A 16,051-nucleotide genomic window follows, 5' to 3' on the forward strand; every position below is an offset into this window, starting at 1 on the left:
GTCTAAACAACTTTGTGGTAACACTATGTAACCACAGGTCCTTGGGAAGTACCACCTGGAAAGCGTCATGGAGAACAAACAAAAAAATCAATAAATTTTGGTCAACCCTGCAAAACTACGAGGTGCGGTGATAGAACAATAAATTACCCGGTGTGTCGCTATTTCGGAGCACAGTTAAAGATATGAACAACATATGCATATTTCTAGTGTTTTATATGAAATGAGACACTGGCATTGTATCATCACAATTGTTTAATGACTAATACAGACAGGCTTTAAGCAACCCCGCTGACCTCAATGATACTCAATTAATTTTGAGTGCTATCGAGCACTGATAATCGCGTAATTAACACAGTTGTCTTAGTTAAAAAGACACCATATAACATGGACATTCAAATGCCGTAGGTCAATATGGAACCAAGGATAAATCCTTCGTCGCTCACTCTCCTTCATAAACCTCACTAAATGGTCTAACCCAGTAACGACCCAAGCTTGACCAATAAAAGTTCAAGTGGTGAAGTAAGTAGGTTGTTCTCCTGAGGAGGCACCCTAAAGATAAGTCTGCAACATTAAAGGTAGTACTATAGATTAGCCAGAACGTCAAAAAGAGGTCCCATGAACAGGTTTGTAGAGGTCCTCGCCTTGAGCACATAAAAGAACCCACCACACTTATCGAAAAGAGTAGTACTAGTCCTTCTCGGTGTGAGTGGATCAAATGAATCTGTATATGTCGCTTGTACTATTCCATACAGACCTGGTGTACATCATGACCGGGTTTACCAAGTATATGTATTAACTGCAAACAACGAAAACAACAGGAACTCGATGAGTAATTTGGATATTTACAGAAGCAGTGGTACTCTCGTGCACTCCCAAGCAAAGTATACAAAGTTGGCGCTTGACTGACGTGTTGGGTGCATGCCCGTAATGCGGGTGTAGAGCGCAATAAATGTGCAGCGTGAATGGCATCAGCTGTCACCTAGGGCTTACTATATACACTGTGTGTGCGTGCTTGTGTGTGTGTTTGTGTGTTTGTGCTTGTGTGTGTGTGTATGTCTGTCTGTGTGTGTACTTGTATGCTCAAATCAAGGAGGTTAAAAATCACTCTTTTTTTACCTCCTTGCTCAAATCAACTATGTCGTCCATAGTCTCATTTAAATGGCGTAACTTAGGGGGCGTATGTCATAAACTAGCACGTCGTCCGCTGCGTCCGCTGCGTTTTTGGGTAACTTGACGAGTACCACTGTTGCCAATATACCACACGACGAGGCTCATATCAAGATATGTTAAAGTATATTTATAGGAAACCTATCAGGAAGTTGATAACAAAATGGACCAGTCTTATCAAGATGATGGTCTAGAGGAAGTAATTAGTCACCTCTACCGCCGTCAAACTCTAAAATTACTCGACAAAAATACAATTTTCAGTGATATGACGCATTCAAAAGTTTTTTGATCATAGCAATGATAGGAAAATTGATAGTTGAATATTAATCACCTTGTGAACGTATCCTTGTGACAAAAACACCTTTGGAATGGCAGTGACGATAACACTGTTGATTTGTGATAAACACAGGATCCTGTTTCTGGTCATTCATTGAAAATTGTAGACGCCATAACGATTATCGTTTAGACGTTTGATTTGAGTGTGTGAATTTCACACCTGCAGCATACATGTCCCCAAACACGTATCTGAAGGTATTTAATGAAAATTGGAGCCAATTTTGCCCCAGAGTTGGGACAATCTGGAGGCAACAAGATGGCGGTGCTTTGGGTCATCTTGCACCTGATATTGGTGTTGAGCGACGGGATCGCTTCAGGGGAGGAAGGTACCTTAAACTTTCTTATCATCTGCGTAATAGTACCCTTAGCACATCCTCCTTAGTTACCACTGGCTTCCCCTTCCCGTAAGCAAGTTGAAAGAGAGAGCCAGTGTTATTGTACGGAGGATGGCGTGAAGGTCACACCAGTCTACCGAACTAGTGCAATTTATGTCTAAGTAGCCTTTCCTGTATGTTAACTGATAATTGCTATAGTAGATGGTTGTTGTTTTTTAGGTATAGTACAGGGCGAAAAACAAAAATAATTCAGCACACGAAAAAATATATGAGCGTGGAAAACAGCTTTTCACTGAAAAAAGACAGTTGTACAAAACGGCATTAAATATTACTCAGACAATAACTATATAGTATACTAGTTCCATACAATCTTATTCACAGTCGTTGTTACAGCGGCACGGGCGTACTTCCAGTTGGGATCCCTCGATACCTATCTACCGCGTACCTGCATGAACCTTCCTAGTCCCTCGATTAAAGTGTGTAATTTAAACAACAATTTCACTTTTCCAGTCATTCAGAACTTTTATATGAAAGCTTAATTTGCGTGATACTAAAGGTAACTATGTTGAACATGTTGTTTCTCAAACCTTGACCTATGACTTTCGTCGTACACAGCCAATGACGACGGAGATAACAGGGAGAGTCGATGGTATACTGACTATACTACTTGGGGTAAGTACAAAGTGTTGTCTCTTAAGTCAGGATCTTATATGACGTGAAATATCTCTGTGATGTCTTGTACGAGCATGCCTCTTGTCCATATAACTAGATAAGGCTTAAATTTCGGGCAGAAACAGACTTCTCTGAAAAAAAAAATAATTATACCAAAAAGCTCGAAAAACAAAAAGGCTCAATTGAAACCAAGTAAAGGCTTAGTGAACTTAAATCTGCGGTGTTTGATCAATTCTTACTCGTATCCATTCTGATCAAATATTCATTGGGTTGCTACAAATGGAATTAATTCCAATGCTATGACGTCCAGTGCATATTTCGATACAGCTTTTCGGAAAGTTCATACGGCGAGGAAGGATATCGACAACACTGCTCCAAACGTTTCACAATGAACAAGTCACTACAATTAGTTTTACCTCGACAAGCTCGCTGGTTTTATTACGCTGAACATTACGCTGTTGTATTACGCTGAATTACACTTAGCCTTTGCACGTCTAACCGCAAGCGTTTTTTAAAGTAATTGAGAAAGAATAACCCTGTTTAAAATGTTATTGAAATGCTTAAAAGGACTTGACACATATCTATGATCATCTATTTGTGCTCTACTCCTAACACAAAGCACCAACTGACTGGGGATGGTGGGAAACGACACCAGGTAAGGTGACCAAACAGTGATCACGGTGATAAACTGTATTTGAATTGTATTTAAATATGTTTTTTTTATAGATCCTCAGTTTTAGTAGTCTTTTGGAAGGTTTCATTGTGTTGGCTAGTATAATATAGTGTTGTGTTATGTTATGTTCTAGAGATAGTCACCGGCGTGTATGAAATACTTAGTATATATCTTGACAGGAAACAATCTGTACTGACTTATAGAACATGCTCTGGAATTTACTCCATGATGTATTTATCTGCCGAAATATAAATAAGATATAGTACAACGTACATGTCGTTCTTTATACACCCATTCCATTTGGACGGCACTCTCTCTGCGCTCTCTCTGCGACTTCAAATTTTACAGAACGCACAACGAATTCTATGGAAAAAATGAATCTTTTTACACTTTAGGTGTTTTGTTGTCTTCTCAGCTACACTGTTACGTTTTGTATGATATGCCAAGTGTGAAAGCGAAGGTTACACATATCCACTTTAGGTCGCAGTGAGAGCGCAGCGCGATCGCCGTCTAGTGGTACTACCTAATTCCAGACAAAACTAGATTAACAGAACGGTTGAACTTTCAAGCGGAGAAGGGAGCAAACGCATCCTGCAACTTCGACTTGGGCGACTGTGGCTACAGCAAACAGTACTCCACGGGTGGCCTTCAGTGGATACGGCATAGGGGTTCTACACCTTCTTCTTCAACTGGACCGAATGGAGACCATACGACAGGACAAGGTTTGAACCCATATTTCAGCATGCCTTTTTTGTGTGATTGGTATGCCTTCAGCATTGATGATGCATCATCTTTGTTTTTTTTACATAATGGTGCGTGTGTAGAAAAAAGAAAGGTCAGCTTTAACAGATGCGAAAAATAAGAAAGGTCGATTCACAACCGACCCCTTTCCAAACTCCGACAGAATTGAAAGGTAGACCTATTACAATTTCTGCCGGCCAGCGTTTTCGTCCAGTTCACGTTTGTTCCCGCCAGATTGTGCTCTCGCGAGAATATTAGATTTCGCGATGGCGCCGGAGTTCGGAGAAGGGTCTATCACACTGTCTATCACTACTCTCGGTTCGATAGATAAATTCTGGGAGGCGATAACCCTTACTGTGTTCAAGTAGGCAAATATATCCATGCACGAATGTTTATACCGTAGAACCAATAGTGTAAATGACTTGCTAAACCCAATATGTTGATTTATTCATGCTAAACCCAATATGTGTGTTTAGTTGTATTGTAAGTAGTTGTTATAGATCTTACAAAGGTCGCTGTACTTTGTCGGGTCAATAAAGATTTCTACTGTCGAAGCATGGTAACGTATTTCCACACTACATTTTGCAAACACCTGCAAAAGCCATAAAGAAAATTGTGCTGTCTGCAAATGTGTGAAAAGTGCGGAAAACTTATCTTATATTGACAGGGTACTACATGTATATTGAGGCTTCCAGCGGTTCCCCGGGAAATATAGCCCGTCTTGTCAGCCCTACAATCTTCGACAACGGGTGGTACTGTCTGCAGTTCGCCTACCACATGTACGGGACTGACATCAACCAATTGCGGGTGCTGGTCGGATCAAGTGTCGTATGGAGTCTGTCGAACAACCGGGGAACAAGCTGGCATTTGGCATCGAGGGAAGTCTACATACGAAATACGCAGGTCTGGAGTCCATGCTTTCATAATTTTTACATTCTACATCTTTTTTTCTACAATGTGTAAGTGTTAGACAGACATGACCTGATTTGTTTCAAACTTTTAACGTCATATTTTTGTTGTGTACAGATCGTTTTTGAAGGTGTCCGCGGAAGCAGCTATCAAGGTGACATCGCCATTGACGACGTTACCCTGTACCCTGGATATTGCCCGTGGACAGGTTGGTTATATCATAATCATCAAACCCTTACAACATTCCAAATTGTGTGTAGTTATCTTAGTGTGGAATGCTCATATATGTAATTAGCGTTTGTGGAATCTATAAGAATATACATTTTGGTATTTGGGCCACTTCTTTTAAACCTTATATTTACATAACCTCCTTCGCAGACTTCTGGAGCGGCGGCGTACAATTGCAAGAGATCTATTTCTATAAAACCTTGTAAAATCAAATGCCTTTTCTTACATTCAGACAATCCTGGCACGTACGCGTATTATACCGAAGAGACGACGGCGGCTCCCAGCACTTGGTGGTGGACCACAGCATGGAACAACTGGTGGACAACAGCAAACACTGACTACTATTACAGTAAGCACTGTATTACCCTAGACACCATGTGTCCATGGCGCTTGCTTAATCTAACAATGTCATATGATAGTTTTTAAATGTCTTCAATGTCACCATCTTTGGACATGACCTTCTTAAAGCACTGTTTCTTTGAGAATATTTGCTTTCGCATCCAACAGACTTCCAGGTCCGACTGAGGGGCGGAGACTATTACAGCTACGGCAGAGTGGAAGTCTACTACAACGGGCAGTGGGGGACGGTCTGTGACGACGGCTTCGGGTGGAACGAGGCAAACGTCGTCTGTCACGAGCTGGGATTCGATCAGGTCGACACCTACTACCACAACGCGCACTACGGCTCGGGCAGTGGTCCCATATGGTTGGACGATCTCAACTGTTACGGGTCCGAGAGTTCCCTGCAGTATTGCCCGCACCGCGGCTGGGGGAGCCACAACTGTGGGCACGGGAATGACGTCTCTGTCTCTTGTGTCGGTACGTTGTCATAAAAAATTCCGCTGTATATACTGACGTAGTCTAAGATGAAACATGTATGTCATGTATGTATGTGTATGTGTATGTGTAAAATTGTGTATGAGTGTGTGTGTGTGTGTGTGTGTGTGTGTGTGTACTAGTACGTGCGCGTGTGTGTGTGTATCAGTGAGAGTGTGTATGCGCGTGTGTGTGACATGTATTACGTAGCTATATGGCAAATCTCACAAGCACAATTTACAACCTGATACTTTACACCATACTTAAATCACGAAAATCTCATTTCGTTCCTTCAGTCCCAACGAGTACCGACAAGCCATGGTGGTGGACAACTGAGGATTGGTGGAAAACAGAACCTGATCGTGAGAAATTTGCTCATTTCCTGAAATAGCTTCAGTCATGATCGATCATCGCTTCTAGTTCTGATACACGCATATGGATTTGTGTATGTGCCTAATTAACGGTTATTGATAAATGCTATCAGAAAACAACTTCAACAGTGTTTAGATTTTGATCATGGTACTGGGTAAGAATAGCATGGATATGCTCTGTAATAGATCTAGTGTGTAAGAGCAAACGGTGTACTTCGATTCATGTGTCACTTATATCACAACGACAGAAACTACTATTACCGACCGGCCATGGTGGAGTTGGACAACAGACTGGAAATGGTGGGAAACAACAACGGGTAAGATATACACTGATGTATAGGACACAAAGCCAAGGTATAAGATTGTACGCATACCTTTAAAGCCATCTTTCAAGGTAGAGTTAAGTACAGTAATCATATTAAACTGCATGGATGTGTTTGCTTTACAGAACCTTCGAGAACAGATATGGAAACTTCGACAATATCAATCCCACAAACCCCCGGATGGTGGGAACTGACGACAAATTACTGGGACTGGTGGAGAACTACGTCTTACAACAGTAAGTGTTTATCATTACCTGTTTGCTCCCATAGCATGTTGTTTATTTTATTTATTTATAACATCACAAGCTGTGGGTTGCATTCATTTTGGCATTACTCTGTGTAAAGAATATTATGTTTCCTTTGAAAACGAAAATCGGCCTGTCGTTGTTAGCAAAGTATACTTACTTACAAGGGATCGAGGGATCGTAAGGTCATCTACTTTTGTCCTTGTGTAGGTTTTGAAAAGAACGATAATCTGATGTGCTACAGACTTCCAGGTCCGACTGAGGGGCGGAGACAACTACAGCTATGGTAGAGTGGAAGTCTACTACAACGGGCAGTGGGGGACTGTCTGTGACGACAGCTTCGGTTGGGAAGAAGCCCGAGTCATCTGCCGAGAGCTGGGGTTCTCTAACTACTACAACTACCACTACAGTGCCTACTTCGGCCAGGGCAGCGGCCCCGTGTGGATGGACGACTTGCGGTGCTCCGGGACTGAGAGTTCCCTGCAGTACTGCTCCCATAACGGCTGGGGAAACGGAAACTGCGGGCACGACGAAGACATCGGAGTCGACTGTCGCTACTGTAAGTCACAGTTCAACACTGTTTCGGTGCCCATTTTGTGTTTAAGCACAATCTTATGATAATGATCAGCTGTTTCTGGATACAAGGACTCCACTTAACCAAACCACGATCAAGCCAAGATTAAGAGTAGAGAAAGATGTACATGTTTTCTTTCTTTCAGGGCAGGAATCTACTCTAGAACCATACACCAACTGGCAAACTGACAACTGGTGGAATACTGACAGCACTCCGTACACTGAAGGTTGTATGCATAAGATGTGTACAAATGATTTTGTGAATTTATCTGTGGGCTAGATTTTTCAAAGAAACAAATGATGTTTTCTGCAACAATTCCACAGAAATATTTGTATTCAATTGAATGGTATTGACTGATTTTTGACTTGACTAGCGTTAGCGGTTACTCCTTGGCCATTTCCACCAGGTTTGATACCTGGTTGTTCAGTCAACTTGTTCATTTACTGAAAAAATGTAGCAGATGCTAAAGCCAGACGGCGGCTAGAATCTATCCAGTTGGTTGAATAACTGTTACCCTGCGTGTCTTATTGTCTGAATGTCAAAACTTTATCAATGGATTCCTGACATTGTACTTGTACTTGTGTATGCCTTAAAACAAACAACTGCAGAGCCATCTACGGTGGAAGTGACAACTCCCTCCTGGTGGGACCAATCAACAGATTGGGGAACAGGTACTACTAAGATTTACTGAGCTTTTCGTAAATTCACTATGATGAGAAGGTGAAAGATAATTTTAGACAAATGAAATTTTTGTGATATCATTGAAAACGATTATCGGAAGCTAAATATTGAAAGATGACAAATTAGTATGCTTACCTGATTTTCTAACATTACGATTTGCAAGATACAACACTTTTCCTTCCGCCGCAGGACCACCCCACGTTCCCTGTGGCGGACACATCACCCAATCGTCCGGTGTCATCCAGAGTCCACACTACCCAAACAATTACTTCAACCGCGCCGACTGTCAGTGGACCATCATCAGATCCCCTGGATCTACTGTACAAGTTGTGGTGGAGCGTTACGATATGGAATCGTGCTGCGACCACTTGGACATTTACGACGGCCGATACAACAGTTCACGCAGACTTGCGCGGTATGTTTCATGATCTAATGATAATGAAAACCTTTATTGTACATTCATGCCTCGATTGGCTAGGTACAGGTCACTGATAACAGACATAACAGACATATGCAGAGACAACAAGATACAATCTAACTAATTGAGGGTACTAGGCTAACAGGATGGTCGACATCTTCTCGCTTCTTTGTACAAGTGTAGATATAGGAACAGATAATGTTTGATATACAAGGTTTATCTAGGCGCATCAAAAATAGAAATTTATCCGTTGCATCAAAATGTTTAGAATATGGGAACTCTTTTCTGATATGTTCATAAAGCGCAATTCGTTCCTTATGATACAATTTACAATGTAAGATAAAATGCTGTTCATCTTCTACCTGTTGTAGATCACAAAATTGGCAGATTCTATGCTGCAGAGGAGTGCGGTTGTGCCTTCCAGTTTCGATATGCAACTTGTGACAACTAATCCGGAGTTTAGTTACAGCCACTCTGTGTTGTATGTTGTTCACCATCAGATACTCTTCTTCTTTATAAATAGGCTTGAATAATCTATAGGTCCGTAATTTGTTACCGAAAGATTTGTCCCGGTTGTCGTTGTGTATTTCGGCTTTAAATGTTTGAATGTAAATATCCTTTAATCGTTGGCTGATGGCGTTGGTTATAGCAAGGAGCTTTTATCTGATAAAAGCTCCTTGGTTATAGGTAATAGATTTGTTCCTAGAGGTACCTGGGATCTCCATATGTAGGCAAAACCGCATTCCTCCAGTATCTTACGAACACCGGACGCCCAGCACTTGTTTCCATTGGCATCTAGTTGTAATTGACAAGATAGAGCGTCGGCTTGTAGACTGTCGGCTGGCACGTTTTGGCGGATTCTATGAAAGTGTTACTAGTATTCATCAGTATCACTGTGTTTATTTCGTAATGACGCGTGACATGTAATAGCAGATTCGCAGAACACTGAATTACGCTGGTATAATAACTGTTGATAATCAAACATCATATTGATTGTGCAATATGCTGTTCATCAATTTTCCCGAAAACTGAACAACTTCATCAAGAGACGTTGGTTTTAGACGAACCAAAGTGGCCAACAACAGCCAGGTGGGGCTGGCATATTTTGACGAACGAATCTGGAACCCGTTCTCCCGACTTTCAAATCTTATGAATGATCTAAAATGTTGTTGTCGTTCCACATGTGTGATATAGCCTTAACGGATCAGGGAGCTGGAGGTACTACTACAGCTCTTCCAACGAAGTCCTGATCCACTTTACAAGCGATTATAGTGTTGTAGACAACGGGTTCAGGATTAGATTTCAAGGTGAGTGGCGAAAACAGATGAACTTAGGTCGGATGTAAAAGGCCCTGCATAGAAAAAAAAAACTTGTAGCAATCTGTAGCTGGTTGAACTGGTTTGAAATACGCTTCTTGAGGAACTAGTGATTTCAAAGTTGACTGTAATTGTTCAACAAGTACTTGTACGTGATCATCAAAAAAGAGATCAACATGGTATGTAGACAAGTCACATACATCCCAAACTACAGAAATGGCGTAATGTAGTTTCAAGGCAACTATCACCAATACATTTTGTCTAGAACTCTATGGGACAGGCACCGCCGAAGTACCAACCGCGGTTCCTGACACAACTGACAGTTGGTGGTGGACCACAGCCTGGAACAACTGGTGGACCGCTGGAAACACTCATCCTTACCACAGTAAGAGCTTTGATCTCCAGAAAGGTCCTTAGACATTGATTACATGTAATTTTTGTTATTTCATATAGTTTGTCTCCCAAATCTTTAACTCTTTAACGGGACAAAGATCGCGGTTGAATTCCTGTCAAAAATGTGTATGAGTTGTTTTCTCTGACGCCACACCCCACGTCCCACCCTACAGACTTCCAGATCCGACTGAGGGGAGGCGACAACTACAGTTACGGCAGAGTGGAGGTCTACTACAGTGGTTATTGGGGGACTGTCTGTGACGACAACTTCGGCTGGCAAGACGCCCGAGTCGTCTGCCGGGAGCTGGGATTCCCTGATTACTACAGCTACCAACAAAACGCGTACTACGGACAGGGCAGTGGTCCCATATGGATGGACGACCTTGGCTGCTCTGGGTCGGAAAATTCCCTGCAGTACTGTCCACATCTCGGTTGGGGGAGCCACAACTGCGGACACAGTGAAGACATCGGAGTGAGGTGTTCCTGTAGGTTACAGTTCTGTACTGCTTTTGTAATCATTGGTACCAGAAATGGACGTAAGTGTACATGTGTATTCTGCCAGTATATCTACATCTACTATGGATACGGGGTGTGGGGGATTGAGGTTAAGGGCAATCCACTAGGTTCTGTCATTCATTCTACTCAGTCCTCAAGTGGCGTACATGGTTTAGAATTTGAGGTGGTGGCTCCAATTAAAGGTGGTGGGCAATACCCAGGACCTAACAACACACAAGATGTTACAAAATTAAAACAAATGTTCGCTTCGTCGTACCAACATTTCTGTCTGTCGAATAAATCCAGTATCTACACGAGAACCATATACGGAACAGCAAACTGACAACAACTGGCGCACCGAAGAAACGACCACGGCTCCTGACAGTTGGTGGTGGACCACCCCCTGGTATAACTGGTGGACAACGGCTAACACGGATTACTACTACAGTACGTATGATCTATCATTTCTCAGTGACTTTATGATATGATAGTCAACAAAAAGGCATTTTTGTCACATCCTGTTGTTACCATTGCAGTTTTCTCGAAACATAATGTTTCCTTGAGAAGAGATCCGGTTTACAAATTGCCGTTATTGGCAACATTGGCTTACAAAGGGTATCTGCTGGTTAGTCTGAATAAAATGATAATCTGTGCATGTTTTTATGTCCTACAGACTTCCAGGTCCGACTGAGGGGCGGAAACTCCTACAGCTACGGCAGAGTGGAGGTCTACTACAACGGGCAGTGGGGAACTGTCTGTGACCATGAGTTTGGCTGGGAAGAAGCCCGAGTCGTCTGCCGTGAGCTGGGGTTCTCTGACTACATTAACTACTACCACAACGCGTACTACGGACAGGGCAGCGGCCCGATATGGATGGACCACCTGCGGTGCTCCGGATACGAGAGCTCCCTGCAGTACTGCCCACATGACGGTTGGGGGACTCATTGTGGACACAGCGATGACATCAGCGTGCTTTGTGGTGAGCAATAGACACCTTTGAACCACACGAACTCATAATACCCCCGTCACATAAGGCGAAAATCGATCGGAAGACTAGTCTACGAGTTCTAAATGACATTTTCGTGAGTAAGACGTCCGATGTTCTCACGATCATCCCACGATTTTTCGGGATCGACGACGTTTTTCAGGGGTCGTACGATGGTGCAGCGAAACATGTTCTTAACATAAGCGACAAGTCGCAGGAGATCTCTGAGATCGCAGAGCTCGTTACTGATTCGCAGATCGTGCGTGCAAATCGTGCGTACCTCGCGAGGGTATTGGTCGACATTTGATTGATAGTCGTGCGTCAACCAGCACAGACCTAGTTATTGATCATCGACCGCAAATCGGATGGCGAACGCCCGTCAGTCGACTTCCGTTTGTTTACATGTACAAATATTGAATTTCTGGGAATGTGAGGGTAATTCTAACATTGTGGCCCCTGTGGCAGTATGTAGGCTGGCTTTGTGACACACTTTCCTTTCTTGCGTCATTTCTATTATGCCCGCACATTCCATTCATTTCTTAAAAAGATTCCGACAACAAAATAAGCAACATTTATTGATCTCTTGCCTTTCTTGAGGAACGTTTTGTGTTACCTTGTCCGCGTGCAAGAGGTCATGGGAGGTTCATTATCATAGATTTATTCAGAGATGATCGCACACGCCTCGCTTATATGTGACGGGGACAGTTTTGGGGCGAAAAATACGCAAGACCATCTTAAGATCTTAAAATCAGCCGACCTACCTGCAATCGCCAAGTACGTCCGAAGATCGTATATAATGTGACGGGGGTATTATATTGTCATTATTATAAGGCGGACACTTTTTTACGATCTCTGTGTGCGGAGGAGTGCGACGACGTTACGGTTCGTGAGTAAAAAGCCCCTATCACGAACTTCAAGGTAGTTCGTGTGGTTCAAAGGGGTCTATTGGTTGAGAAAACCAGAAGATGTCGTACGTTTATATCAATTTCTTCCACATTATAAAGACACTCCAATAATGACAATAATGTTTATCTGGTTTTCTTAAGAGTGAATATCTAAAAGACTGCGATTTTCCAGAATCTAATAAAAAAAGTTCATTGGAATCTTTGTTCAGGAACAAAAGTAATGGATAAAGTTGTGGCTGAATTATTCATTATTTTGTTTCATTCTATGCTGTAGGAAACGCCAACGTCACTGATGTCTCCACTGTCATCCCACCATGGCACACATCCCAGCCAGGTAGATTTCATGTAACGTTAACGCGTTATCTAACTGATATCCTCGTACAGCAAGCATGAATTTTACCATGTACAACAATGTATTATATAAAAGTTGTTGCAATGGAATTCCATAGTACATTATGTTATGTACATTACGTGTAGATCTGGGCATGACTGGTTCCTGCGACTCTGACATGATGACTGTGACCTTTGACCTATGGGTTGCCCCGTGGCTTGACGGAAACCTCATGCACTTCGCCGACCCCACCTGTAAGGCCATCAACAATGGCTCCCACCTCATCTTAGCCACTAAACTCAGCGACTGCGGGACGACAAGGAACGTAAGTGTACTGATGTCATACAGTGCAATAGGATATCCTGTAAGCTGATTGGTTATTGAACTCTGTACTCTGATTGGTCAAAATAGTCAGTGCAATACGATATCCTGTAAGCTGATTGGCTATTTCCTTGCTAGAGCGCCCTGTCCGAACTGCTCAGGGTGCCCTGCCCTAACTAGAGTAGAGGCGGTCAAAGCAAGTGCAATATCACTGTCTTGTCCTTCTGATGAAGACTTTTGAATAAAAGGTCGAAACCTGTAAGTCGTTGTGTCTCAGTCGCTATCTTTATGACACTTTATCGACTTTGACTGATGTTATAGTTAGACTTCTTTACGTAGAAGTTGTTTGTACTTTTGCTCCTTTTTCCTGTTCTGTATTTTGGAGCATAAGAGACAAGTTTCAAATCTGCAAATTAGATGCTGAACAATTTTCTGTATACTTTGTTTCCCCTCACCACAGGAAACAGACGATTATGTCATCTACTCCAACAAGGTCCTCATGTACTCGTCCAATCACAGCGTCATCATCCGGGACCTTCAGCTCGAGGTCCCAGTCACATGCAAGCTACCACGCAAGTCCGTCGTTTCCGCCCAGTTTACGGCAGACTCCAATGCCATAAAGTACAGCCTTGAGAGAGAGGGGAACTTCGACATTGAGCTGCAATTCTACGACAGCTTGTCGTTCTACTACGCGTACACGGGACCGGTGGGGCTACAGCTCAACGAGCTGGCGTACGCGCAGGTGCGGCTGTCGTCTGACGACAATCTCCGCATCATGGTGGACTCGTGTGTGGCCACGCCCTCACGGAACCCGGCCGATACAGTCATCTACAGCGTCATCGAAAACAAGTAGGTATTCCTTCCCTTCATAAAGTTGCTTAAAACATCTCTTTAAAGGATTTCTTTCCTATGGTACTTTTCTGTTTTATCCTAGCTGTGCCAAAGACACTTGACGTTTCGTCCTAGCTGTCCCGACCACTGTGATAACGTACCACATGCCCTCCGGGTCCCCAAAGGTGGAACGTTTCGGGTTCCGAGCTTTCTAGGAAAACTTGAAGCATCTTCTCTCATTGTTTCTTTCTTTATAATCTACGGTTACCGTACCTCTTATGTTTTATGCTAGCTGTCCCAAAGACCCCACTGTGATGACGTAGTACACAACCTCCACGAAGGTGGAACGTTTCGGGTTCCGAGCTTTCTAGAAAATCTTGAATCATCGTCTCTCGTGATTTCTTGCTTTTTAATCTACGGTTACCATACCTCTTATGTTTTATTTTAGCTGTCCCAAAGACCCCACCGTGATGACGTACTACACATCCTCCCCGAAGGTGGAACGTTTCGGGTTCCGAGCTTTCCAGTTCGCCACCGGACAGAACCAAGTCTTCCTGCACTGCCTTGTTCAGGTGACGGTTTCCACTTCATTCTGTAGCAATTAAGGGTTTAATTTGTGACAGTATTTTGTATCATATTCTTATGGCTGTAAATTAAGTTTACAGTATTTTAATACTCAGTGGTTCTATTAATGTTATTGCTGTGAATTACGTTTAAAGTATTTTGAATACCCACTTGTTCTGCTTATCTTAAGGCAACAGTCAGTTTGTGACTTTGTGTGAAACTAGTGTACAATTCTACCAATAGGCTGCGAAATGCTTCTATCGAACAAAGTATTGTTATTATCATCACTATTATATTCTGAAACATTTTTTCCATCTCAGGTCTGTGACGGGTCAGACCCCAACTCGCGGTGCACCCAGGGATGCATGAGGCGTGGTGCCAGGGGGAAACGGGAGGCCACGCCTAGCAACCAGCTGCGTCAGGTGTCCGCAGGCCCCATCTTCCTGCGCATGCCCGGAGACGAGGACGGCGTCGGTACGCTATTCGTGATCGTGACATGAAATACTAATATTGTCCGAATTGTCGTTGTCTGGCAAATTTCAGCGAACTTCAAACTATTTGCTTTTCCCAAGCAGCCTTCGTAACCACTGCTTTGCCTATTGGGTCAATTACTCCTCACTCTTAGTCAGCAATCAAGCTGGTCTCAATCATGATGTTTCTGACCTAAGGAGAAGAAATACTGTTACAGTTTCAATATAACCCGTAACCTTGGAGTGGCCTTCATGTCACACCTTCAAATGTCTTTCAGGTCTTGTTACGTGGTGACCATTAAGTAAAAAAAATGTGGTGTTGGTTTGGGCACCGTCTGGGTTCATGGTACCGTAAGTTACACAATTTAATGATTTATGCTTTATTTGTCCGACAGACTTCTCAGCCAAGAAGAAGTCCTACACGTCCGACGGCTTCGTACAGACCCCGGCACTGACCGTCGCAATCGCCGCCGCGGTCGGTCTGGCCGTGGTTGTTCTCGGCATCGCCGCCATGGCGTTCGTCTACAAGCACCGCCGTGATAAGATGGCCTTCCGGTACCAGCCTGTCGAGACTGCGGAGACGTACTAAAGGGCCAGAAACCTTAGTTTCAAGCCCGCGCCTAAAGAGTTGCCGACTCAAAACCTAAACATTACTTTGCTGCAGTTTTACACTAAATGTCGCTTTTGATGATAGATAACATTGATTTTGTCACTTTCCATGTCATAGGACGACTTTCTCCATAGGAAGACGTTCTCCAATGTACACTATAATTCTAAGAAATAAAGCTTTGCATTCGAATTATCGTCAGTTGATGGTTCATGTTGGTGCCCGAATGTACCTTAGTGTCAACATTTGCACTTTTTATCCCACATGATCTTCCTGTATACTTAAAGCTGTAAATTGCACAATGTTCAACACAAATGCCGCTAGCAGTACTTTGAATAAATTGA

At 43.0% G+C, this 16,051-nt stretch overlaps 2 protein-coding genes across 2 annotated transcripts; both read left to right on the forward strand.

Annotated features, from left to right (window-relative positions):
* Positions 1 to 1,685: 1,685 nt before the first annotated feature.
* Positions 1,686 to 11,683, forward strand: LOC118426941 (deleted in malignant brain tumors 1 protein-like). The gene is made up of 16 exons (XM_035836572.1): positions 1,686 to 1,829; positions 2,454 to 2,510; positions 3,130 to 3,165; positions 3,753 to 3,905; positions 4,592 to 4,827; positions 4,951 to 5,041; positions 5,294 to 5,410; positions 5,569 to 5,880; positions 6,174 to 6,239; positions 7,061 to 7,375; positions 7,536 to 7,616; positions 7,999 to 8,061; positions 8,261 to 8,486; positions 9,684 to 9,796; positions 10,071 to 10,190; positions 11,367 to 11,683. Exons 1-16 carry the CDS (start codon positions 1,706 to 1,708, stop codon positions 11,681 to 11,683), a joined length of 2,427 nt encoding a protein of 808 aa, XP_035692465.1. The 5' UTR covers positions 1,686 to 1,705.
* A 1,382-nt stretch (positions 11,684 to 13,065) lies between these two features.
* Positions 13,066 to 15,712, forward strand: LOC118427643 (ZP domain-containing protein-like). The gene is made up of 5 exons (XM_035837524.1): positions 13,066 to 13,239; positions 13,696 to 14,084; positions 14,515 to 14,638; positions 14,951 to 15,104; positions 15,496 to 15,712. The coding sequence occupies exons 1-5, from the start codon at positions 13,069 to 13,071 to the stop codon at positions 15,687 to 15,689; spliced, it is 1,032 nt and encodes a 343-aa protein (XP_035693417.1). The 5' UTR covers positions 13,066 to 13,068; the 3' UTR covers positions 15,690 to 15,712.
* The last annotated feature ends 339 nt before the right edge of the window (positions 15,713 to 16,051 follow it).

Source organism: Branchiostoma floridae, chromosome 12 (assembly GCF_000003815.2).
Source record: "Branchiostoma floridae strain S238N-H82 chromosome 12, Bfl_VNyyK, whole genome shotgun sequence".
Classification (NCBI taxonomy): domain Eukaryota; kingdom Metazoa; phylum Chordata; class Leptocardii; order Amphioxiformes; family Branchiostomatidae; genus Branchiostoma; species Branchiostoma floridae.